The 24661-nt window shown below is 42.6% G+C and overlaps 2 protein-coding genes across 3 annotated transcripts in view; both read left to right on the forward strand.

Annotated features, from left to right (window-relative positions):
• Nucleotides 1-14706, forward strand: part of RSPRY1 (ring finger and SPRY domain containing 1) — a 32971-nt gene extending 18265 nt beyond the window's left edge. Inside the window, exons 6-16 of one of the 2 annotated variants that reach the window (XM_081118721.1) lie at nt 1-127; nt 932-990; nt 2860-2926; nt 3332-3463; nt 3934-4049; nt 4980-5123; nt 8404-8515; nt 9456-9558; nt 9857-10009; nt 11929-12033; nt 13305-14706. In XM_081118721.1, the coding sequence (XP_080974847.1) occupies nt 1-127; nt 932-990; nt 2860-2926; nt 3332-3463; nt 3934-4049; nt 4980-5123; nt 8404-8515; nt 9456-9558; nt 9857-10009; nt 11929-12033; nt 13305-13401 (1215 nt within the window). In that variant the 3' untranslated portion in view covers nt 13402-14706. The remainder of the gene's footprint in view (nt 128-931; nt 991-2859; nt 2927-3331; nt 3464-3933; nt 4050-4979; nt 5124-8403; nt 8516-9455; nt 9559-9856; nt 10010-11928; nt 12034-13304) is intronic. The other variant, XM_081118722.1, reaches the window with a different exon arrangement.
• A 3924-nt stretch (nt 14707-18630) lies between these two features.
• ARL2BP (ARF like GTPase 2 binding protein) lies at nt 18631-24658 on the forward strand. Its single transcript, XM_081119179.1, has 6 exons — nt 18631-18967; nt 19662-19723; nt 21298-21404; nt 22274-22359; nt 22566-22662; nt 23314-24658. The coding sequence occupies exons 1-6, from the start codon at nt 18933-18935 to the stop codon at nt 23413-23415; spliced, it is 489 nt and encodes a 162-aa protein (XP_080975305.1). The 5' UTR covers nt 18631-18932; the 3' UTR covers nt 23416-24658.
• Nucleotides 24659-24661: the final 3 nt, after the last annotated feature.

Raw genomic sequence — 24661 nt, forward strand, 5'->3', positions numbered from 1 at the left:
GATGCACTCCAGAAATTGACTGAAATTCTCAATTTAAATGGAGAAGTAGCTTGCCAGGACTCAGGTCATCCTGCTAAACACAGAAACACATCTGCTGTCCTAGGCTGCTTGGCAGAGAAACTAGCAGGTAACTCTGGGAAGCTCCACCAAGGAAGATCTTAAGTTTGTTGACATTAAGGGGAAGATTGCACTGCAGGTCTGATCAAACCTGCTGTACCAGAAAGAAGTATCTCCCCGACCCTCCAAAAAAATTGAGGGACAGGGATAACTGGAAAAAATTAGTCAAAGGCCACAGCAGTAAATGCAGTCTAATTAAGCTTTGAGGATTTTCAGAGGGAAATTTAAAAGAACAAGTTTTACTTACTTGCTTTAAAATTAAGAATAGGAGAAAAGGCTGAATTCGGTATAACAAATAAAGATTATGTATGTATGTACGTATGTATGTAACATACATATACACACCCTTTATAAAGTTTAGCTAGCTAATGAAAACATAAAAGGTAGGGGGGAGAGGAAAAGGAACTTTAAACTGGAACAGTTCCTGAGAAAAGAAGCAGATATTTAACTTGTTCATGAATGGTACCCATTTCAAGGAAGTTAACATTAAAGTACAGGTAAGTAGCTCAGCTAGTAATGATCTGTATCGTGGAAGAAACAATGGACCCAGAATTGGAACAAATAGGTGCTGGTTCATACTCTGCCATGTGTTCCCCAAGTGGCCTGGAGCACATCACTTCACTCGGGGCGCAGTTGCTCAGCTGTGATTTGGGGATAGTGCTATTCCCTACCTCAGAGCGGGAGGCTTGGGTAAGAGGATGTACAGGAGAGTGCTTTGTAAGAGTTCTACCGAAACAACTTTATTGTTACTAGTTGCTGATTAAAAATAACATGGCACGTTTAATTATATCCAGTGTTTGTTGTATTTGTCTAGGTCCTGCAAGTATAGGTTTACTTAGCCCAGGAATACTGGAATATTTGCTACAGTGTCTGGTAAGTGAGGCATCAAAGCTAGTTATTCTTAGCCATTTAGAATTGTGCATTTTTCTAAAATTGCCAGCTTAGCCATTGGCACAGAGAATGGAATCAGTTATAAATTTTATTTGCAGGTGTTTCCTGAGTGTTTATTCCCTCTTGTGGTTGAAAAAAAAAAGAGGGTGGGATAGGAATTTATTACAAGCAAAAACAGCTGGGTTGGTCTGGTTTTAAATTTAGGCATGAGATAGCGGCTATGATTGACTTTTTTGTGTGTGTCCTTAGAGTCTGCCAAATGGTAGTAGGGACCTCCCCAGTGGAAACAAAATTACATAGCATTCCGAGCCAGGAAACCACCAGGTCAGATTCCTAGTGTATCTAAATCTCTATTCTCCCTTCCCTCCCCCGTCATTACTGCTCTTAAAACTGTTGTCCGGGATTTGATGTATTGTCGGGGAAGCTTTTGGTTTGCTGTGGCTTTGCTGTCAGATCTCACACTGCTGGACCGTAGTCTTGGCTGGTCTGTACTTTTTAAAGTTATTTTTACAGGCCTAGTGAGCATCTGGCCTTCAAAATCTGAAAGACCTTTTTCAGTACTATGTGATATGTACTTAAAACACTTAACACTGTGTTAGGAAACCACTCTGGGGATACAGAAGTGGTATAACAGTTCTTTGTCCTCAAGAAGTTTCCTGGTTAGTTGAGGGAACAGAACTACCCAGTCAAGACAATAAGCCTCCATTTTATGACAGGAGGTGATCAAGGGCAAAATTGCTTCCTTCAGACTAAGTGCCACACGAGTTCTGAGGTGATTGGGAAGTGGGGAGGTGTGGGTGGTGCGAACTGGGAGTCACGGGAGACAGGCTTCCTGATGAAGGTGAGACCTCAGCTGTGACACACCGTAAGGTTAGAGTATGATTGTGCACACGGGAAGGAAAAAATGGGTTTCTGGGCTAAGGGCACGTCACTGGCAGAGCCCAGAAACAGACGTGACCATGTTCCTGGCCTATTACAGAGAATTGTTGGATCAGAAGATAGTGTTCAGAGACATGAGGACATAGGCTGAATAGCCAGAAGGGGAGGGCCTAGGGCCTGAAAGGCCAGACAGTGAGATTGTGAATTGATACAGCAAGAAGCAGGGTGCTGAACAGGCTTTGCAGCAGGGGAGGATGGTGGTTATATATGGGCTTTCAGAACCTAGTTGGGCACCAGGGAAGTGAGTGGAATCATTTGATGTCCTAGAGCTCCTAATGTAGCTGTGCGAAAGGATGGCTGTGAGATGTGATGTTACGCAGATAGACCTTTCTTTACATACAAGCACATGTGATGTGAACTTAAATGTAACTGAAAGAGCTCACTTGCTGCTCTCCCACCTGCCATCAGCATTGTGGAATTCCTTTCAGAGAACAGATTGAAAACTAAGCCATTAGTTATTAATTTCATTATTATTTTAGAGCACAGCACAATGATGAATTGTTCTTTTTAGGGTGCTGAATAAAAAGTCATTTTTTGCTACAATTCTAGGTTTCTGTTTGGCTTGCTTAAATGAATGTAAGAATCAGCATTATTTTATTTAATAAAGCCCTAATATAAATGTTACTAAGTAAAATAACATAGTGCATTTAACCAGATACTTTTGAAACTTCCATAACTCTAAATGAGCCCAATAACCTTGAGAAAATAACATAAGGCTTGAAGAGGCTATTTTGGTTCTTCAATACTAACAATATTAGCAAAGGGATAATCAAGGACTTGAATGAGTAAAACTATCTGAGTGTCCAACAAAAATCTAGCACATTGGGTAGGAAGAGGAAGTTGATAATTTGCCGCCTCTGCAGGGGAATGATGTTTTTGTTTTTTGTTTTTTTATCTTTTGTTGTCTTTCAGAAGTTACAGTCCCACCCCACAGTCATGCTTTTTGCACTTATCGCACTGGAAAAGTTTGCACAGACAAGTAGGTATAGTGACTTCTTGCCCTAATGATCTTATGTATCGGTTGTTAAAAATCTTATTTTTCTTAGTAACTGGATGAGTTTATGCTTGGAACCCCATCAAACATGCATACATTCTGTTTTTGTCTGTGTAGACACCTCAAGGCCAGTGAGATATAACAGAGACAAAGGCAAGAGTTTTCCCACCTAAGAATCAAAACTTGGTGACCATGATTACCCTCTTTTTGTAGCTAAAAATTTAGTGATGAGGTTGCTACTTTCTAGAAAATATCGGAGCTCTTGAGCTATGTCATTATTCTAGTTTCCAAGTTCTCTAATTACCTCCTCACTCCTTCCCACCACCAATCTGCCCAGTGAATCATCTTACTCTTTCAGGGTTCATTCAAGGTTTATGTCTTTCCAAACAGGTGAAAATAAATTGACTATCTCTGAATCCAGTATTAGTGACCGGCTTGTCACGTTGGAGTCCTGGGCTGATGATCCTGATTATCTGAAACGTCAAGTTGGTTTCTGTGCCCAGTGGAGCCTAGACAATCTCTGTAAGTAGCAGTTGCCTTCTATTAAAATGCCAGTTTCCGTTCCCAGACCCATTTCTTGTATAGAATCACTAGTCTTCAGTTTATAAGAGTGAGCATGAGTCTTTCCGTATAAGGTCCCCTTCTGGTAGGTTGGCTGTATTCTAGCAGTTTAAAAGCATTCTAAGGGCCCTTCAGACAAGAATTATATGACTTGCTTCATTGCAGTGGTTTGGAACAGGACCCACAACTTCTCTGAGATATTCCTGTAATGAGTATGGGGAGCGAAAGCATAAACCCAGCAGTGCTGCTTTTCCTAGTGTTTGCTTGATTAAGTGTGGCAGTGTAGCCACAAAGTCAAGGTTATAAGTCCCCTTACCAGTTCTGCCCTTCACGAGCATCTCCACTTCTGAACAGTAATGACATTGAGCCATAACACTAGCTTTTTCCTACAACAGCTAGCCTTAGAAACATGACCACTTTTTCTTTTGCAGTTTTGAAAGAAGGTAGGCAGTTGACCTATGAGAAAGTGGACTTGAATAGCATAAGGGCCATGCTCAATAGCAATGATGTCAGCGAGTACCTGAAGATCTCGCCTCATGGCTTGGAGGTAAAGCTGCGTATGGACATTAGGGGTAGGGGTTGGGGGCGGATATCTTGTTCTCATTTTCATGCCCTAGTTCTGAACAAAAGCAGTTTCCTATAGAGTAGACAGAAGTTTATTTCATATTCAGAGAGTGGTTAGACGTACACGTGGCAGGAGAGAGGGTATTGGGGATATCATTTACTCTTTTATATCCCACATAGTGCTGTACACATAGCACTATGATATTTATTGACTGTTTGGTTTAAATGTGTCCATTTTTCATCTGTGCCATTTTATTCAGCTAAAAGGTACAAAGACTAGTGTTTCTAAAAGAGGCCCTTCCTTCTTTTAATCCCTGCATAGCCAGTTGTATCTGGGCTAGTGTTTCCCCTCCTCCCTGTGTGTTGGAAATGCTTCTGATTGTGTGGTGAAGGTTGATGAGAGAGCTGCTTATGTACCATAAGGCAGTAGACATGTCAAGATTAAACAGCTGTTTGAAGAATGGCTGCAATAGCCCTTTGAACTTACATATTGCCAAATGCTTTGTGTAGTTTTCTGCTTTCAATTATTTTTAGGTACCGCATCTTATACCTTCAATATTCTTCTCTCCCTCCATCCTATCAAGTACAGGTTAAGGCAAGGTTTATGCATTTGTAAAAGATTCTACTATGAGAGCAAAGCCCTGTAAGTATTTAAAAATGAAGCCAGTAGCCTTCACTAATTCTTACTGCAGCCATCTTTAAGGCCTTCCAATCCTGTTAGAACTCCCAGGAAATAAAAGTGTAATATAGTGTGTGCTTCATTTAGTTTTGCACTTTTTGTCACTGAGGATACACAGAGAAGGAAACAGTTCACCAGAAGCTTTAATAAGGAAAAAGACAGCCTTTTGAGCAGTCAGGCATTGCTGGTCTTCAGGCATTGAAGGTGGACTGTCACGCTCTTTGGTTTTGCCAGGCTCGCTGTGATGCCTCCTCTTTTGAAAGTGTGCGTTGCACCTTTTGTGTGGATGCTGGGGTGTGGTACTATGAAGTAACAGTGGTCACTTCTGGCGTCATGCAGATCGGCTGGGCCACACGCGACAGCAAATTTCTCAATCATGTAAGTACCCTGGAGAACTGTGCCAGTGGGTGTGGCAGCAGTTTTTTGCTGAATGGGTGGAAGATACTTATTTTTCAGATAGGTTTGTGCAATAATTGTTTCTTGGGCTGGACCACATGGTGCCAAGTCCCCAACAGTGGCTTGCTAAACTGATTTAGAAATAGAAAAACGCATTTTCTCTGGTGGGTGCAGCTCATTTCTGCCATTTAGTTGCAGAAACTTTGCCTTCTCAAGTTAAGAGGCTTAAAATACTGTTTTCCTACCTTCCAAAGTGCTTGATATAGACTGTTAATTTCTTTCTTTAAAAAACAAAAACAAAACATTTTCCCCTAATTCAAGTACTGGTCGATTCCCTGTTAGAAACGGATAAAGTCTGATATATCTTTTCCCAAATGTAGGATTTGATAAAGTCTGATACATCTTTTCCCAAATGTAGGATATATTTAACAGTGTTCTCATACTTACCACTTTGATTCAAATGAATATTGTTCTGCCCTGGCCGGGTGGCTCAGTTGGTTGGAACATCGCCCTGTACGCTAAAAAGTTGCGGGTTTGAGTCCCGGTCAGGGCACATACCTGGTTACAGGCTTGGTCCCTGCTCAGGGCACCTATGGAAGGCAGCTGATCAATGTTTCTCTCTCTCTCTCTTTCTAAAAATCAATAGAAAAATATCCTCGGGTGAGAATTAAAAATAATAATAAATAACAAACAGGCATTGTTCCAGTTATTCAGAATCTTTTTTCCTTTACAGACAGGGTGTGGTTTTATGGAATAAGTCATTCCCAGGATACACCCAGTTTCTAAAGATTTGCAGTCAGTCTATAGAGCCTTTTAGTTTAACTATTACTGCTTGGGTTTCAGTTTTGAAAGGGTGATCAAAATGTTGGGCTTGGAGACCGAGCATTAAAGTGAGAAGCTTAAGGATAGTTCTTGTTCAGGTCACCGACAGAACAGTTTTGTTGTGTTGTACATTTTTATGGGGAATGGGAGTAGTGAGTTTCCAAGGATGCATCTTGACTTGTCAAAAATATCTTCTGCGTTTTCCTGAGCATCTACCATGTGCCCAATCTTTCATATACTCATCTCTTATCTGTTAGAGAGTTTGGGAAGGTGGTATTCTCCCATTTAAAGATGAAGAGAATGAAGTTTGGAGAAACTAATTTAGAAACTTGCCCAGTGTCACCTAGCCTCCAAGTGCTGAAGAGGTCAAACCCTGGTCAGGATAGCGCAAGGAGCACTTCACTGGTTGAAGCCTCTCGCCTTGGAGAAAATGACCGTTATCTTAAACAGAAGAGGAATGACTTGGAAGCTGATCAGGGTTTCCCAGACTGTTGAGGGGTTTGGGAACTAGACAGGCTCCAAGGCAATGTCCAAGGCTAAGAGACAGGAATTACAACAGCCAGTGTTTTCAGGACCAGGATGCCAACACTGCTGCAACAAATCAATCCTAACCTTCCCTCCATGTGGGGTCCCTCTCACCATGCCAGGTGTCTGTCGGGAGGGTCCTTTGGCCAAGCCTAGGTCACATCTTTACCCTTCACCTCCAGAGCAGGAGGTGGGACACTGTATCTTCATTACATTCCTTGTAGCAGGAAGGGGTTGGGATGCTGGACAGCACAAAAAAGGACAGTGTCTACCACGTGTAGAAGGGTTCAGAATATTCCCTGAATGACAAGCTATGGATGAACTTTCTTTTGCCTTTTTTTTTTTTTTTTTAAGTAATCTTTCCAATACTCGAATGTATAACCAGAAACAGGCAGATCAAAATTGTCACCCCAAGTACCAAGCTAGCTATCCTGTTCTCTCATTTATTTGTCTCAGCCAAGGGAACCATAGTTAGCCCTGGGAATGTTTTCAGGGGGGTGTAGTACATCTAGATTGCTCTCTGAGATGCAGGCTCAAAAGGAATTTTTAAAGTGCACCTCTGCTTGGTGGAGGTGCCTACTTCTTAGCCTGTAGAAGGTGATCTGTGATGAAAATAATTAGAGTTCCCTCTTTGTCCCACAATGTCACTCTGTTGGAAAATTCATCCAGGCATAGAGAGAGGACATTGCATGGTAAAGTCTACTCTTAACAACTCTTGGTAGTTAGGAACCTCCTAGGAATTTCTTTAAAGTGTTCTGTTGAGGACTTTTAGGACATTTCTAGAAAGTTTAGAAAAAAATTGCTTGCATTTTGCCTGTGTCCCAACATCCATAAAATAAAAAGTAAGTTTTTTACTTATTAAGTTCAGACTTTGAAAGAGATAGATAGCAGGGTGGTCTTTGTAGTAAACTGGTGAATTTCTTCTCTGCCTAAAGGCAATCAGATGCAAGTTCATTTAACTCTTAAATAGTCTGAATAGTCATTCCGAACAGCTAATTCAGAAGCATCACTTTGGAGAACTCTCATCCAAATTCAGAATATAGTAGTCCAAGAATTCAGTATATTGTAGTCCCAGAGTCAAGGAGTATGGTATGTTAGAGCCTTTTTTCAGTCTATGTCCCCACTGCACTGTTAATCTCCTAGAATAAGCAGACCATCACCAGGACCCAAAATGAAATCTTACTTGGATTGGGCCCACATTTTCAATTTCTTTCTCTTACAGTCTGTCACCCTTGACCCTTAAAGATAATAGTTGTCAGATTTGCATGCTTCCTCTATTTTTTATTATCACTCAAAATAATTTAAGATCCCATTCACCCTTTTGTTTTAACAAAATAATTGTGAAATAATTAAAAGGCAATAAGTAATAAAAGAAGATGCCAGGGACCTGTATGTTGCTCAGGCTGAGCTGATCTCAGAATAGCTATTAGCTGATTGTCCACTGGAACCTTTGTCCTTTCTCCAGTTTTGAAATCTGTGAGCAGTGGGTGTTTTAAAGTTCACTACTAGAAGGGTGTTGGCCCAGGCACAGTGAAGTGGACAGCACTCCTTTCTCAGAAGATTCCAAAGTCCAAACTTGCCTCTCCTTGCAATGTGTCCTTAGGCAAGCTGGCTGACCTCTCTGACCCTTTATTTCCTCTTCAAATGGAGTCTAATGCCACCCGCCTCAAGCTGGTTAGTGAGAATTAAATGGACTTACAAATGTGAGACGGGGTAGATAGTTGCTGGTGAAGCCATTCTCCATTCACTTGGAACCAGACCTCTGGGTCAGAATTTTAGCATCTTTCAAGAACATAGGCTCTCCCTTCATCCAAAAAGCTTAGGATTCCAGCCACCGGCTTAATGGTTAAAAAAGACACTCTTTTCCCACAACACAGCAGGCCTTGTTAATCTTCTGGGCCCTGTCTCCCCCCAGGAAGGCTATGGCATCGGGGATGATGAATACTCCTGTGCATACGATGGCTGCCGGCAGCTGATTTGGTACAATGCCAGAAGTAAGCCTCACCTACACCCGTGCTGGAAAGAAGGTATTCGTTTCTCTCCATTATGAATTTCTCAACTAGGTTAAGACATTGCTTATTATGAAGCATCTATTATGTTGGCCCTTAAAGTGTTTGAATGGAAGAATATTAAATGTGAAAAGGGTTAGTTCGCCTTCATACCCCCTGCCATGGATGTGAATGCTATTCGCCTGCTAAGTTCACCTCTGGTGGAGCCCTGCCTTCAGCAAAAACATCTCAATATAAATTTCTTAATTTAGTGGGAAATGATCCTCTTAAGAATGTGAATTCTAGTTTCCTCTCGGTACGTTTTGAATCAAAGCACCATGGAGATATTGAAGGTACTGAAATTGTAATGCCGGTTAAATTATATTTTCAGAGACCAGGTGGCTGTGGAATAGGCACTATTCAGTGGACACGTTCTGGGCACCCCTAGAGCAGCCTTTAAGGATGGCTCGCTCAAGCACTTTTGTCCTCAAACGTGTCTGCTCAGCCTCCCTTCTCCAGACATCAGGCTCAGGGTGCTGCAGGAGGCACATGCTACCTGAATTGTGGCTCTGGGGTTTTTTGCAGGAATGTATCTTAGCAACAGTGTGATCTTCACCCCATTCAATTCTTGTTCCATCTCATCAGTGATGAGAGGGTCATTGGTCAGCTGCCTCTGCTGGGGATCGAGCCTGAAACCTGGGCATGTGCCCTGAACGGAATCGAGCCATGACCTCCTAGTTCATGGGTCAATGCTCAACTGCTGAGCCATGCCGGCCGGATAGCACTTTCTTCTTAATGGTACATTAAAACACTGGTATGTAGGTGTCAGAGCAGTTGCAGAAGAAGCAGGAAAGCTGGATATGTTGAATCCATGGCTACAAATGCAGACTCAGTACAGTGACATTAAAACCCTGAGATTCTTAGCAGAATCCCAGGGGTATTCACCTTTATCCTAACAGTGTTTTGCTTTATCCTGCAGGAGACACAGTAGGATTTCTGTTAGACTTGAATGAAAAGCAAATGATCTTCTTTTTAAATGGAAATCAGCTGCCTCCTGAGAAGCAAGTTTTTTCATCTACTGTGTAAGTAGCTTTTTCCAGTCAAAAATTTGAGGACATACACTTTTCTCCAGGGGGAAAAAAAAAAGTCCATTTATGTAGTCAGTTGTGGTGAAAAACCACTTTATTTCAAGTAATTGGGGACCCATTTGATCATAACTAAAGCTATCCCAAAGTTTGACATAGGAAGATTAGGGCAGGAGATCCTGTCCCCTTTTCGGCTAGGGTATGAATCATTCCCACCTTTGAAAACCACTTCATGTGTGAGCGTTGCTTTGTTTTTATGAATTCTCTTGACCTCTGTACTCATTTTCATCTGTAGATCTGGATTTTTTGCTGCAGCTAGTTTCATGTCATATCAACAATGTGAGTTCAATTTTGGAGCAAAACCATTCAAATATCCACCATCTATGAAATTTAGCACTTTTAATGATTACGCCTTCCTAACAGCTGAAGAGAAAATCATTTTGCCAAGGTAAGGAATCTGCACAGACCATCTCCAGACTTTCACATATATCTCATGAAAAATTACAACACTTTTTAAGAGGCTTTTTTCAAAATATAATTTTGAAAACATGAGTAAAATGGTGATTTCCTAGGGAATATAAATTACTAAAACACATTCCAGAAGAGATAGAAACAAGACAATTATTATAAAATTAATTGAAAGAAATTAAGAGCTATGTTGCCAGAAAGTACCAGCCCTGAGTGGTTTCACGGGAGATCTCCACCAAATCTTTGAGTAGCAGATAACTTCATTGCTATTCCAAATGTTGCAGAAGCCAGACAGAAAGAGCACTTCCAAATAATTTTTATGAGCTTAATAACATTGGTTATAAAATCAGACAATATAACATGCACATACACCAAAAAACCTGCAAAATAACTCCACTTGAATATCAATGTAAAAATCCTAAATAATAGGAAATCAAGTGAATCTTTGAACAGACTCGGGTTTATTGAAAGAGACTTCTTGTTGGGTTTTAGCTGCATGGTAAAGATGTCAACACTCTTCTGCAACCATTAGGACAGTGAATGCCATCTTGGGTAGAATTTCGCAGCCCATATTTGCCAAAAATTGTGATTGGCTTTAATTGTCTTATTGGATGAATGCCTGCTTTTCTTCCTTACGAGTTGATCATGGTCTGTTCCTTAAGCTGGGAAAGACTTCGGCTACTTCTTGGCAGTTACTTCAAGTTGAAACACAGTATGAACCAAAGTTTATCATTTTTTAACAGAGCAGCTTTCTAGGCCTTTGTGAGGAAGGATGGTCCTGTTACTAATGCCACATGTGTTGTTGTATCAATGACAGAGCCTCTCTCAGCAGTGGAGACCACACTGGCCCTGGCTCTGCCAGTGTTGGGCCATTGTGCCCCTGACAGTATCTGTAACAATGTTGAAATCCTAACTTCTGTTTTGACTCAAAAAGCAGGTCTGGGCTGTGCTTCACCTTAGACTCAGTGCTTCAAGGCTTGAACTAGAAAATGTCACATGGTGACAGCAGCATTGTCTATAGCAACAGAACCTCCGGAATATCCCCAGAACAGAAGGACCACTTACATCCCAGCTTAGGGACCTGAAGTTCACTCCTAGAACTTCCTTTTAACTTGTCTTGGTGCCTGACAGAGATTCTGAACTTAAAGTTCCTCTTGGTGAAAGTCTGAAGTAACAGCTCTCTCATCTGTCACACCCCATCACTTTTGTATTTAGCTAGTCTTCTTGGGTATGTCATGTAAATCAGTCTGCCTTCTCACATACACCCTGAAAGGTCTGATCAATCCATCTAAGAGTTCCCCTGGAGGCTGGCTGAACTTACAACTGCTTCAGCATTTAGTTAACCACTCCCACAGAATCACTTTCCAAAAGTCAGATGGCTGCAGGCCTCAACTATTGGCAAGTCTCCTTTTCTGGGCAGCTTCTAGGTACTCTCTTGCTACCATGTCAGTTCAGCACCAGCGGTGCTGCAGCCTGCCTTGGATAAGAATGACAGAGTTACAAGCGAAGGCAGTCCTGTGCCGCACTAGACTTCGTTGTCTCTGACAGTGACGCTGGGATAGGAGTTATTGGACGCTAATTGTGTAGGTTCCTTAATTCCAACCTTCTGCTGGTACATTCCAGTCAAAGTTACTTAGAAATTGTGGCATTAAGTGTTAACATGCCCAAGACCATTTTCTATGCCATTAATATTTTCAGCCCATGTCCAAATCTTATATTCAGGGTTACTTGTCTACTCATAGGAATAGTATTCCTTCTTGGCTTCAGAGTAGGAGATTGTGACCCTGTGACTACTGCTATGTAGCCCCTTTTTCAGTCACAACACTTTTCAAAGCATTTCCTATGCCTCACTGCTAACGGGCCCCATTTCTGTGTTGACACACTGTGTTTTCTGCTTAGGCACAGGCGTCTCGCTCTGTTGAAGCAAGTCAGTATCCGGGAAAACTGCTGCTCCCTATGTTGTGATGAGGTAGCAGACACACAGTTGAAGCCATGTGGACATAGGTAAGAGGGTTTGTTTGATTAGTTCTTGTTTTGCATATTAGGCAAAGTTTCATCCTGTTCTTATATTGCTTTTAGAGTGTTACCAGTTTCATAGCTGTTCATCAAGGTTTACTGTATCTGAAGTGTCCTGAATTAGGAATTAGGTTTGTCAGGTGGTACATGGCTGCCTTCCAGAAAGTACCTGAAACAGAAGCTGCTTGAAATTGGAGGCCTTCATTTTCTCAGTACTATATTTTTAATAGTTTTCACATCACAAAATATAAAACGTTTAATGCTATTTATGAGCTTCTTGGGCAATCCCTCTTAGTCTTACAGCCTTCTCATTATTTATTATTTATACTCCTAACCATTGAGAAGGCAGCACCTCCCTGCCATCTAACCAAATTTCAGTTGTCTGGGATGAACTCAATCGGCAGCCTAGACCCTGTAGAACAGAGTGGCTAAACATCAGCAAGACCAGCAAGTAAGATGGTCCCCAAGAAGGCCATTCCCTCTAGGGTTAGAAAGGGGTTGGCAGTGTTCGGGCCCTGGCCTGGCGCAGGCATGTGTGCTGATTGTGTAATGAGCAGTACCCATGTCAACTCCCTGTAATTCAGCACAGCCCATACCCTACCTTAGCCCATACCCTATCTTGCTCTTATTTTTGCGGTAGCTTTAGCCACCAGGGCTCCAAGGGTTCCAGAGCCTGGAGTGATGGGCCCCAGTTTGTCACCCCCAGGTATGACTTAGCCTGGGCCCCAGACTATGCCTCTGTTCGTCTGCTATCTTTTAAAATGGGTTGTTATCTAACGGCTGCTAAGGGGAGTGAGTGCAGTGTATCTTGTTCCACCCTTAGCTGTACCAGTCTCTCTCTCTTGAAAGAAAGGCACAGTGGCTCCAGCTATGATAGCAACTCTGGAGCCCAGAATTCCTCACTTTGAGCCTCTTTGTAGGTTTTAGTTATCAGGGCCTCACAGGCAGATGCAGAGTTTAAAGGTTGGGTATCTTGATACCCTTTTTGATCTTTGCTCTATAAGGATGTTTAAGATCCCAAATAGCAGGGTATGGTCCTATTCATCTGGAAGAACACACATGAACTTCCTCAGAAGAGGAAGGCCGAGGATCAGAAATAGGAGGGAAACATTATTTATCATACATTTACTTCATTTTTTAGCCATTAATTATTACTCGTTCAATTAACAAGCTGCTTAGTATTTTAGATCATGGTGGCAGCCGTGGTAAGTCTGGCTTTTCGAAGTGTTGACCTAACTGGCATTTGTCTTTCTCCTCAGTGACCTGTGCATGAATTGTGCCTTGCAACTGGAGACCTGCCCATTGTGTCGGAAAGAAATAGTGTCTAGAGTCAGACAGATCTCTCATATTTCATGACAAACGTGAAGAGGCATCACGGACTCATTTCTATTCAATTCCAGCCAATGTGGAAAAGAAAAAGAAAAAACCCATCTCTAATCAGTTGTACGCACATTGAAACTTATAGCCATGGCCAGATTTTATGCTAAAAATGGTAGTTTGTCAAAGAAAAAATTCTCTTAGAATCTAACCCAACTTGCCAGCCCTAAGAAATTCCTTTCAAGGCCAGGGAAGCTGAATGCTAACAAGCTAGGCCTGTGGCACTTCTATGACACAGTAGGGGACAGTGCCCTCTTGAGCGCTGGAACCACATTGGGGTTCTCCTTGCTGGGTTCATTTGGTTGTTTAACACAGGGTGTTTTGTCTCATTCTAAAGTTTTATTTGGACAGAGGTCATTATGGAGAAGTAAATGACAGCGTTTCTGGGTTGAGTATAACTTCCCATTGGTCAGAAATAGCGGTGTACTAAGTGTGGCGATTGCACTGTAAGACTTGAATCTATAAAACTAAAATCACACAGGTCAATACTACAAGCAACTTGGAGGGCCTGAAAGAAGGTGCACAGACTGTAGAAAAAACCCAAATTTTTGATATTTCAGTGATTCCAAAGAACATTCTAGTTTTTTTTAACTGCAGAAAATCGGTGGTATTTTCACATTCATGACGTTTCTATCCAATTTCAGTACCCACATTTTTGTGAGGAAAAAATGTTTTAACAATGCAGGAGGAATTCTTAAATTAACTGCAATGTTTGATGAGAAAATTTGGTATTTTTAAGGTACCATCAAATCAGGTTTTTGTTAAAATTTTTTTTAATCAGTATTGTTTTTGGAAGTAATATACTTTGAAACTCTTGAACTAATAGTCTCAAAAACTCTTAGAGGACAGTCTGACAGCACGTATTCCTATTTTAAATAAATAACATGGTTTTGAATAGTAAATTCAATTGTGGATTGTTGACTGTGTCTTCATCAAAAGTGTTACTCCCTCTCAGGGTCTCTGGTGAAGACCTTCAAGAGTTTGGTTTTTTCCTCCCAGAAAATTGGAAGGTAGAATTGTAAATTCATAGAACTTACTTTATAATGGTGTACCTCAGCAGCTGCCTTTCGATTTATGCCAAGTCCTTACTGAGTTTATACTTGAATAGTAAATATGTCTTCTGAGTTTTACAGTGTCCTAAACTCAATGCACATGTTTTTCTTCCTTGCCTACCCTTTCTTGTTTGTAGTTCATTAAAATGTCCTATTACAGAGCCGATTTCCTTCCTGGCCGTACTTGTTGGGGTGCTGGATTTTTCCCATGTCTTTAGTCTTCCATAAATTCAAAAATATATATAAATATATATATATATATATGTTCTCTTCTTTAGCTTGTGGTGAATACAGTAATTTGCATTGAAGAAATAAAACATTTGTTGCCTTTTTTACTAAGATTTCACAACTTTCATTGGTGCCTGCTGCTAAAGTCCCAAGATAGCACACTCTCAGGTTTAAGGGCTACTTTCCAGAGTAGGAGAGAATCAAGTATTAGAATTAAGAAGCAAGGTTAATCCTTCTCCATCCAGCAAATCTTTATTGAACATCTAGTATGTTCTGGGCACTGTGCCAGTGGGGTCTACAAAACAGATCTATTCATGGAGCTTGCTTACATCTGGTAGTGGGAAGAAGATGGTATACTTGTGTTTATTGTAATAAATTTTTAGTGCCTTGAAAGAAAAAAATGGGGTACTATAAGAGAGAATGAGGGGGACTTAGCTGAGATGGGGGGAGAGGGCAGAAGAACCCTCATTGAGAAAGTAATATTAGTAAAAACTCAAAGGAAGAAATAGGACATGGCCAGGCAGAGAGACTGAGAACAGGCTTCCAGCTTCCAGGACTGGGTGGCTACGTGAACACAACATACAGCCCACGGCCCTAACTCAGGAGGAGAGGAGCTCAGGGGGCTTCAGGGTTTGATGGGAGGCCCCTGTGGCTCGTGGCATAGGAACTGAGAGGGTGGAATTGCATGCCCCGGTGGCGGAGAGTCGGGACTGCTCATGAAGCCGTGTGAAGGATTTGTATTTTATCCTAAATGCAACAGGAAACAACGGTGTTTAAGCACGGACGTGCTTTGATAAATAATTTCAAAAGATGGCTCTGGCTTCTAAGTGGAGAATGGGGCAGAGGGCAGGATAGAGGGTGAGCAAGAAACGGAAATAGCAAGACCATCAGGGAGACTGAAGTAATTCAGCTGAGAGGTGAAGGGAGTCTAAGTTCAGTGGAGACTGGGAAAAGTAAATGGAATCAATAGCTACTCTGTTGGTAGTCAGAGGAATGCAGGAGCCTATTAGCTTCCTAGAAATCTACTCTTGAACTTTGTTCATAAGATGGCCCACTTTTCCAGTTCTTAACGTCTAGACCCTAAAACAAGGATTTCATTATTATTCAGGATGGAGGCAAAGTTGCAATCTTGGAGCTGCTTCCAAGGGAAAGACATTATTCCACATAAAAGCTAGCAAGCTAAATGGGAGAGAGTAAATGATAGGTCTCTATTCCTCATGGCCTGTAAGCATTTTAAGAGGGATGGACAGCGAGACTTTTACTGATGATACATTGTACCAGAGAGAACAATGTAATTTACATATTTTTTAATTTTTTGTTTATTGTCAAGTCATTTGCATTAGGTTTTTTTTTATCCTCACATGAAGATATGTTTGGTTAATTTTAGAGAGAGGAAGGGAGAGTGAGAAACATTGATCGGTTGCCTCCCGTAAGTGCCCGGCCTCAGATTAAACCCGCAACCTAGGTATGTGCCCTGACGGAGTTGAACCCACAACCTTTGGTGCACAGGATGATTGTCCATCCAACTGAGCCACGGGGCCAGGCATGTAATTTATATTTTTTATTTCCCCCAGGATTCCAGCCAAAAAATGTTTTTAATGAATTGCCACCTTTTTTGAATGATACTGATAAAGCAAGGTAAAGTTGTGATGCTGTTTGCAGAATGCCAGGAAACCAGTCACAAAAACAATTTCACTTGCAGAAAATGACTTTTCATGAATTTCAACCATCTTGAATATGTATCCATGAAAACAAATTATCCAACTAAGATCAACTTTCAAAGATTGTACATTTTTTGCTATTCATTTAAAACAATTATCAATGCTAACCCACAAAGGATTTAAGAAACATTTATTAATTAGAAACATTTAATATAGTCAAGTAAATTAATTTTTCTACAAAAAGGCCACCATTCTGTTTTTTGTTTTTTGTGTTTGTTTGTTTTTTCAGAAAAGTATCCTGTTCTACTTTCAGTATTGTTTGACAGCTCAGGGGTTGGGGCCTTATATAACATGACGAGTAAAACGGGAGTGAGCCTAGACTCAGGTTCCAGCCCCACGATGCAACTTACCACACGTATGCAGTACTTCCAAGCCTTGCTTTCCTAACCTGCAAAATCAAGATAATACCTCATAGAATTGTTGTTTTTTATCACAGAGTTTCAAATACTTTACTTTTTTATGCACTTCTATTGTATTTATTGGGGTGACACTGGTTAACAATATTATACAGGTTTCAGGAGCACAATTCCACAACACATCTGTACACTGTATTGTGTTCACCTCCCCAAGTTAAGTCTCCATCCATCACCATTTAAACCCCCCTATACCCTTCTCCACCTCCCCCCACATTTCAAATATTTCAAAAAGAGACAATGTATTTATAAATGCTTAGCACCAGTACTTGGAACATGCCTGAGTAAGTGGTTACCTGTGATTATTACCTTTATTGCCATTTGTTATAGCCAGAGATGGTGAAGTGAATTAAAAGATGGGCACAAATTCTTTGACATTTCTCCCATCTATAATTAAGGTGTATGTCCCCTCCCCTTAAATCTAAGGTGGGCTCTGTGTCTGCTTGACCAATATAATTCAGTGGGAGTGGTACTGTGCCAAGTTTCTAGTCCCAGGCCTTTAGGTAACTGGCAGCTTCCACTTCCTGTCTCTTGAGGTATTTGCTGCTGGACCCAGCCACCATGGTATGAGAAAAACCAAGCATCCCTGGGAAGACCTGCATGGACAGGAACTGAAACCCCTCCACCCCAATCCCCTAACCAACATCCGCACCGAGCTCCCAGCCAAGAGCCAGTACTAATTTTCCAGCCATGTGAATGTGCTTCTGGGAAGAGGCTCCCTGGCCCATTCCATGTGGAGTGGAACAGGGACCAGCTGTGCCTACCAAGTCCTGCCCAAATTGCAGATTAGTGAGCAAAATAATTGTTTTAAGCCACTAAGTTTTTTGAGTGGCCTGTAACAGGGATAGATAACCAGAACAGATGAAACCACCGTTTCCTCCTCCACTCTGACCTCATACATGATTTAGCAGTAGAAAGGGTGGGCAAGTTCATTTCGTCCAAAAGAAATAAGTGGTTTATGGAGAAAGTAGAGCATGAGGAAATTTGCTGAGTTTGCTTTGAGCCGTGTGACCAGTGCTTGACTGAACAAACTCAGCTGGGTTATTCAGCAAACCTTTTCAGATGCCTGCCTTCTATTTGGTGTTAAGCAGAGTTAGCACCTCTGAGAATTGATCTCACCCTGGATACAATTATGTCTTGATAACAATCGCCATACCTTAAATCCCTGTACCACATACCACACATTGGGCCAAAAGGTATAATCCAACCCAAGAGACAATGCTCAGTGGTCCAATCGAGAAATCAGCTCTAGGGAAACTTTTTGTCAAAATTTGGCAGTCTGGGGGGGAACTGGTTTCTGATCGCGTTGTTCTAAGGGGTTCGTCTTTCATCTCGCCTAATTAGCCAAGAAACCAGTTACTGCCAAATAATCTTTATGATGTGAAGATTTATAATGTACAAGACATCGACTTCTTGCTGTGAGGCTTTCCTTCCACGAGAGGGAGTAGCTGCCTTGCAAATCTGACGTTGGCAATTACCTAATTCAAAAGCTAAGGATTGGCTCAAGCGATTTGCAATTTATAGTGCCCTTAAGTCCCGCTTTAAACTACTTAATCTTCTTATTGTAATTTGAAAATGAGGAAATTGAGGCATCTGGCTTGGATTCCTTCCATAAAACGAGGGCGAGCTGAGATCGAAACGTCTCACAGCGCGAGACCCCATCAGCTCCCCCTCGGCGCCCACTGAGGCCCAGCTTCCCCCCCTTCGCGACTCTCCCTCCTTTTCCCTCACTTCCTCGCCCTACGTTTGGCCCGCCCCTGGCATCAGGCAACACGCGTCTGTGATTGGCTGTCGGAGGCCGCGGCGGCGGAAGGGGTTGCGGTGACCATGGTGACGGGAGGCGGGCGCGGCGCCTGAGGGTCGCTAATAGCCGCTAGCCCCCCGCGGTAGCTGCCGCCGCTCACGCAGAGGCCCCGCGGGGCCCAGAGGCCCGGCAGGCGCGTGGCTAGGCTGTGATCCTGCCGTGGCCTCGGCGGCAAGGCTCCCCGCCGATGCCTGTTGGGGCCTCGAGGAGCAGAACGGAGGTTGGGCCCGGGCCGCGGGCCGGGTAGGAGGCCGATTGGCAGGCTCACCCCCGCGGGGTGGATGCGGCGGCGATGGACGCCCAGGAAGAGAGCTTCGCGCTGTCTTCGTAAGTGATGCTCCGGGGGCCTGGGCACGCTGGTGCTCGGTTTCGGCCTCTGCCCTTTGAAACGGGTGTCCTCTGGGGTGGGGGACTGTCAAGGCTCCGCCCCAATTCCCGGTGTCGATTCTGTGCGACCGCTGGGTTCAAGCCCCGGAGGACAGGCGTGCGGGGCAGGTGTCACGCATTGATCAACTTCTCCATCACAATCCCCTCCCCCCCATCCCCGCCTCCAACCGTTTGTCATCACCAAAACCTGGCGGCAGGTTTGAGCTGTCGAGGCCCGACCACGGATTAGAGGACCCTCCGCCACCAGGGACCCTGATCTAATTGCTCCCTGCCCTGGCCGGTATCTCTCCCGCGCCAGGTTCACGCTCACAAGCAGATAGCTGTGGATAGCGAAAATGCGGTGAGGACCCACAGGAAATAAATGTGGAGGAGCCTTAAAGATGTCCTATGCCACCCTTTATTTGTCTCTTTTGTAATTCCTGTGTCACATCGGGTTTGTCGCAGATGCGTTCAGTGTATTTTATTCTGTTTGGAATTGTTAGATTGGACAATAATCATTTTAATTGTTGAAGCTGAGTAATAGCAAGTTCATTTTGCTATTCTTTTTTCCTTTTTCGCACCTTTGAAAATGTCCGTAATAAATTTTTTAAAAAAACGATTTGAAACAGCACCTAATCAGGCATGTTTTTTTCAGCTCTTCCGCCTCTGATGCAGAATTCGATGCCGTGGTTGGATATTTAGAGGACATTATCATGGGTAAGCTTCCTTGCCGGTTTAACCTGTGCTCTTTACTTCTTAGACCCTTGCTTTTAAAGACACTGACCTCAATTTGGAGTGTTAATTTTTAAAAGAGAGAAAAGATCAAGCTGCATATAACTTTTAATAATAGCACAATGAAATATTAAGCTTTACTGTGACGTGTCTTAGAGGCAGACAGCCCAGTATTCCTTTAAACAACTAATACCCACAGAATCAGGAGTCAGGAAGGGAGGGACTTTTCAGGAAATCGGGCATCTAGAAGTTATGGGGCTCTTGGTAAAACTTCAGGAAATATTGACCAACTTTATATCAGAGACTAAAAGCAATTAACATTTTTATGACATAAACCACAATATAATACCATAATCATAGCACACATATCCATGAAGAAAACACGGTGTCGTACTTTTAGCTGGTTCTGTATTTCCTGTTTGTGGGTTCATGGTGGCATCCGTAAGTCCTACTAAGTACTTGGCACCAAAGGTTTAAGACAAATATGTGGAAGAAAAAAACTTAGAATTTGAGAAAATTTTGTCTATTGTCTTTAAGTTTTCTGAGAATGAGGAAAAGAACACTGTTATTTAGTGTTACTAACTGTGTTCCTCGTCTTGTTTAGTCTGAAAATCACTGACCAAGTTTTTGTATGTTCAGGTGCAGTAAAGGTTCATTCCCTTAAATTAACCCTGTAAATACAGATGTTTCACCATTAAGCTCTCATTCCATGTCGATCTGAGGATTTGGGGGATACTGAGGAATACTTTGAGTTCTTTTGCCCTTTATGAGTACCCTGTACCCTGTGGGAAAATAAACCCTCTGTAATCCCAGGGTATTTACCGCAAAGCCTAGGTCGTTTGTGAAGCTTTCCTTTTATTTTTAGATATACCATCCTAATTCAGTTGTTAGAATTTCATATTTTCTAACATTTAAGTGTTTGCTATAAACTAATCTCTTTGCATGAATGCTCATGTAAATTCCACCTAGCAATCCTATGTAATAGGAACTATGATCATTCTCATTTTCCAGTTGAAGAAACTGGGTATTGTGCCCAAGGTCACAGTTCTAAGTGGCTGAGGTGGGATTTGAATGCAGGCAATTGAGCCTCTGTCAGAGCCCATACATTTTATTCACTACTGTTTCCACCGCTGCTGCTGAAATTAAGTTCAGAGAACCGTTTCATTCCTTTGTGGAAAAGTAATGTGAGTGGGGGTTCCAGCCCACCCGGTATGGGTATGTGTAAAATGAACTGGACGATGGTGGTGGTCATGTCTGTGCAACAAGTGAAGGTACTTAGTGCCCCCAAAGTGTACACTTAAAAATGGTGAACAGCCCTGCTGGCGTGGCCGTTTTAAGTTGTGTATGTTTCAGTACTACTTAAAAACCAGTAATGAAGAGACTGGATTGGTCTACTTCAACTTCGGTGTCCCATTTAACACTTCCTTGAAACACAGTTTTCTCTCTCCTGGAGACTGACCATTGCAAAACCAGTTCTGGCATGTAATTCCTGCCTATTTATAAATCGGAGTGGTTTTTAGTCTGCATTAAAAAGAATAGTTCTTTTTATTGTGGTTCAGATGATGAGTTCCAGTTATTACAGAGAAATTTCATGGACAAGTACTACCAGGAGTTTGAAGACACAGAAGAAAATAAACTCACCTACACGCCTATTTTTAATGAATATGTAAGTGGATTTCTGTTTCTCTTGTCAGAGATCGGGGTTTCATTAAAATGTGAATTTAGAATCAAAAGATGCTGAAATTTGCTGGACTTCTAAAACCTGCCACCAGATTTTAGAATCTGGTTTAGTTCTCCTGTTGCTTTCCTCCACACAGCTTTTGGGGCAGTTTTTCAAACATCTGATGATTTCATCAACTTCTGTTTTCACAAGATGTTTGGCTTTATCATAATCCTGCTTTCAGTTACAGTACGTGTGTGGCCACCACACCTTGCACTTATTTATATACGTATGACCTTTTCGGTTTTCAGAGTTTTTTTCTACTATGTAATCCAGTTAGGTATGTATGACTATTAGGTAAACGTGAAAACCAAGACCAAGATCACTAACTAGTTGGTGGCAAAATCAAGACTAGAATCCAGGAACTTCAATTCTTGACCCTTGAGCCTTTCCTGTCTGCCAAGGTGGGCCCGCCTGCCGGAATGATCTCATCTGCCTGAGAATGGGTTTCAGGATGTTTTTTTCTTAACACAGAAGCTTGACATAGCCAATGCAGATTCCCTCAAGCCAGGCCTCAGCTTCTAGGGGCCCTGTGATCAGCTTTAGTGTATGTTCTGTTTGTCCAGGAAGAAAAGGCCATTGCTTTCTGCGAGGGGGTGGGAGCCCTGTTGCTGTCCCTGCTGACCTGGGAGCATCATGTAGTTACAGTATAATTAACTGTGGATGCCCCCCCCCCCCCCCCCCCCCGCAGTGAGCTAGGAGAACAGGAGCTGTTTCGGTTCTCTTTGGTATCCCCAGCACTCAACACAGAGGCTCTTAGGACAGGCTTTCTGGACAGCAGTGTGTGGTCTGACAGATCCTTCCCACTGTTACAGATTTCTTTGGTGGAAAAGTATATTGAAGAACAGCTGCTGGAGAGGATTCCCGGATTTAACATGGCAGCCTTCACAACAACTTTACAGTGAGTTGAGCTCAACTCTCTTACCTTTTTTCACCTTCCTCCTCCTCTTCTGGGGAGGAAAAAAACGCATTTTTCCAGCTCTTGAACATCATGGCTGAGAGCACGTGGTGGCCAGGTCCAGGTGGGAGGGCCTCAGAAGCTTTGAAATCTTGAAGAGACAGAGTCTCATCATTCGCTCGTGGAACAGCCACCCTTTTCTTTTGCAGGCACCATAAAGATGAAGTGGCTGGTGACATATTCGACATGCTGCTCACGTTTACTGATTTTTTGGCTTTTAAAGAAATGTTTCTGGACTACAGAGCAGTAAGTCACTCTTTTTTTTTTTTCAATTTTTGTGTTGTTTTTTTTTAATCTTAACCCAAGGGTATTTTTCCATTGCTTTTTTTAGAGGGGATGGAAGGGAGGAAAGAGGGAGAGAGAGGGAGAGAAACATGGATGTAAGAGAGACATCAATTGGCCGCCTCCTGCACCCACCCTGGGGCCAGGAATCAAGCCTGCAGCTGAGGTGCACACCCTCGACCAGAACTCGAATCCATGACCCTTCGGTCCACAGCCAGATTCTCTAACCACTGAGGGCTGTTTTGTGTTTTTAGTAAGTCACCCTTACCTGTCGGCCACATTGAGCCACTTAGAAAGTTACAAGAACTGTTGGAATACAAACCACCTCCCGTGCTTTTCCGTGTGAGCCTGGCCAGTAGCAGCTAGTGGATGTCAGAGGAGTGAGCCGCTGTCCTCTGTCAGGGACCCGGGACCCTTACTGAGGAATTACATTCTCGTGTTTAAGACTGACCGGGGCCAGTGCTAAGCAAAAATGCCAGTAACACTCTCCCCCTTCCTGTGTGCTCCGGTGCCCCACACTCCCACCCTGAGTGCCTCTTTCCCAGGCCAGGGTTCTGAGCTAGAGAGGACTCTTTTCTATTTTTGCCTCTTGAAGTTGTTTCTTTCCCCATGTAGGAAAAAGAAGGCCGGGGACTGGACTTAAGCAGTGGTTTAGTGGTGACGTCATTGTGCAAATCATCCTCCATGCCAGCTTCCCAGAACAACCTGCGGCACTAGGTGCCCCTCCAGCAGCGAGGTTGTTCCGGACGTCAGCCGTCAAGTGCACTGGCAGAGAGGCCTCAGCTAGCAATGGAAGAAGAGATCTTGGGGAGACTGGCTCTGTCCGGCAACTCTTCATAAATTTCAAGTATTGATGGGTCAAAAAAAAATGGCATGACCCTCCTAGGACCTGTTTCTTCAGAAAACCCTTGTGTTCAGTAACCCTAGTACTCCTCCCTAAGTGGACATCTCTCTCAGGGGCTTGAGTCAGGCTCCCGGACAAGCCCACATCCAGTGTTCTGCCTGGGGGGGGCCTTCCCTAGCACACATGTTCCTGTGTCTCACTAATGGGGTTTTTACTGTTTGGGTGCATTTATCTAGGGTGCTTGCCAAGCCAGCTGCCTGTCTTGAAATTTCTGGAGCTCCTATTGTCACAGCGAGTCTTGGCTGTAGGAATCAACTGAGAGAGATGTCCTTTACCTAAAAGCTACATTCTAAGTCAATTCCTAGTCTTACATTTGCAGTCCCTGTATCACTGTGTCTTCTGCTGGTCCTGATGTAGTCCCACTCTTTCTAGAACTCTGTTTTAAGCATTTTTGAAAAAAATATTTTTATAGATGAATACTCAGGCTAACCTAGTGGGTATAATCTTGGAAGTTCCATGATTACCCATTTCAAGATCAAAGTATTATATGCCATGTCCTTTTTAGCTATTAGTGCCACAAAAGCGGACAAGCTTTCTCTGTGGGTGCTCCAGCAAGTGTGTGCTTAACTAGAAGCAGACTAAAGGTCTTTCTCCTTTTCTCATAGCATGTTGAGTGTGCAGGTTTGCTTAAACTTTTTCTGTATCAATCAGTTCGTTAGGTTTTCTGTTGGGAGAGGGGGTCTGCAGGTCCTTTTTCCTGTCAAAATCTTCCTACCAAGACAGTGTTCTGGTCTAGCTCAGCAGGAATAGATAGCAGACAGCTTCACTGTTCATCTGCCTGCTCTGATTTAGTGCATTGGCTTAGTGCTATGTTTGCTAGAACATTATGGACCAGAAAACATGATGTCACATCTCCAGAAAGAAAAAATTTTAATTCCCAATGTGCACCCTAGATTTTTTTTGTTTTTAAGTAAAAGTAAGAATCTGTACTGACTTTTTACTTGGCTGTCTGGTTTTAAAGGCTGAGCTATATATAGGCTATGTGTTTTCTGTACTGATATGACGCTTATTAAATACTTTTATACTGTGAGTAAAATTTGAGGTGTTTTACAAGAACCA

This window comes from Miniopterus schreibersii (genome assembly GCF_964146895.1).
Source record: "Miniopterus schreibersii genome assembly, chromosome: 18".
Taxonomy (NCBI): Eukaryota; Metazoa; Chordata; class Mammalia; order Chiroptera; family Miniopteridae; genus Miniopterus; species Miniopterus schreibersii.

Excerpts from the sequence above, each read along its gene's own strand:
- ARL2BP (XM_081119179.1), top strand. The coding sequence starts at position 18,933 with ATGGACGCCCAGGAAGAGAGCTTCGCGCTGTCTTC. Across the intron at positions 19,724-21,297 it reads TTTAGAGGACATTATCATGG|ATGATGAGTTCCAGTTATTA; the intron begins GTAAGCTTCCTT and ends ATTGTGGTTCAG. Across the intron at positions 22,663-23,313 it reads TGTTTCTGGACTACAGAGCA|GAAAAAGAAGGCCGGGGACT; the intron begins GTAAGTCACTCT and ends TTCCCCATGTAG.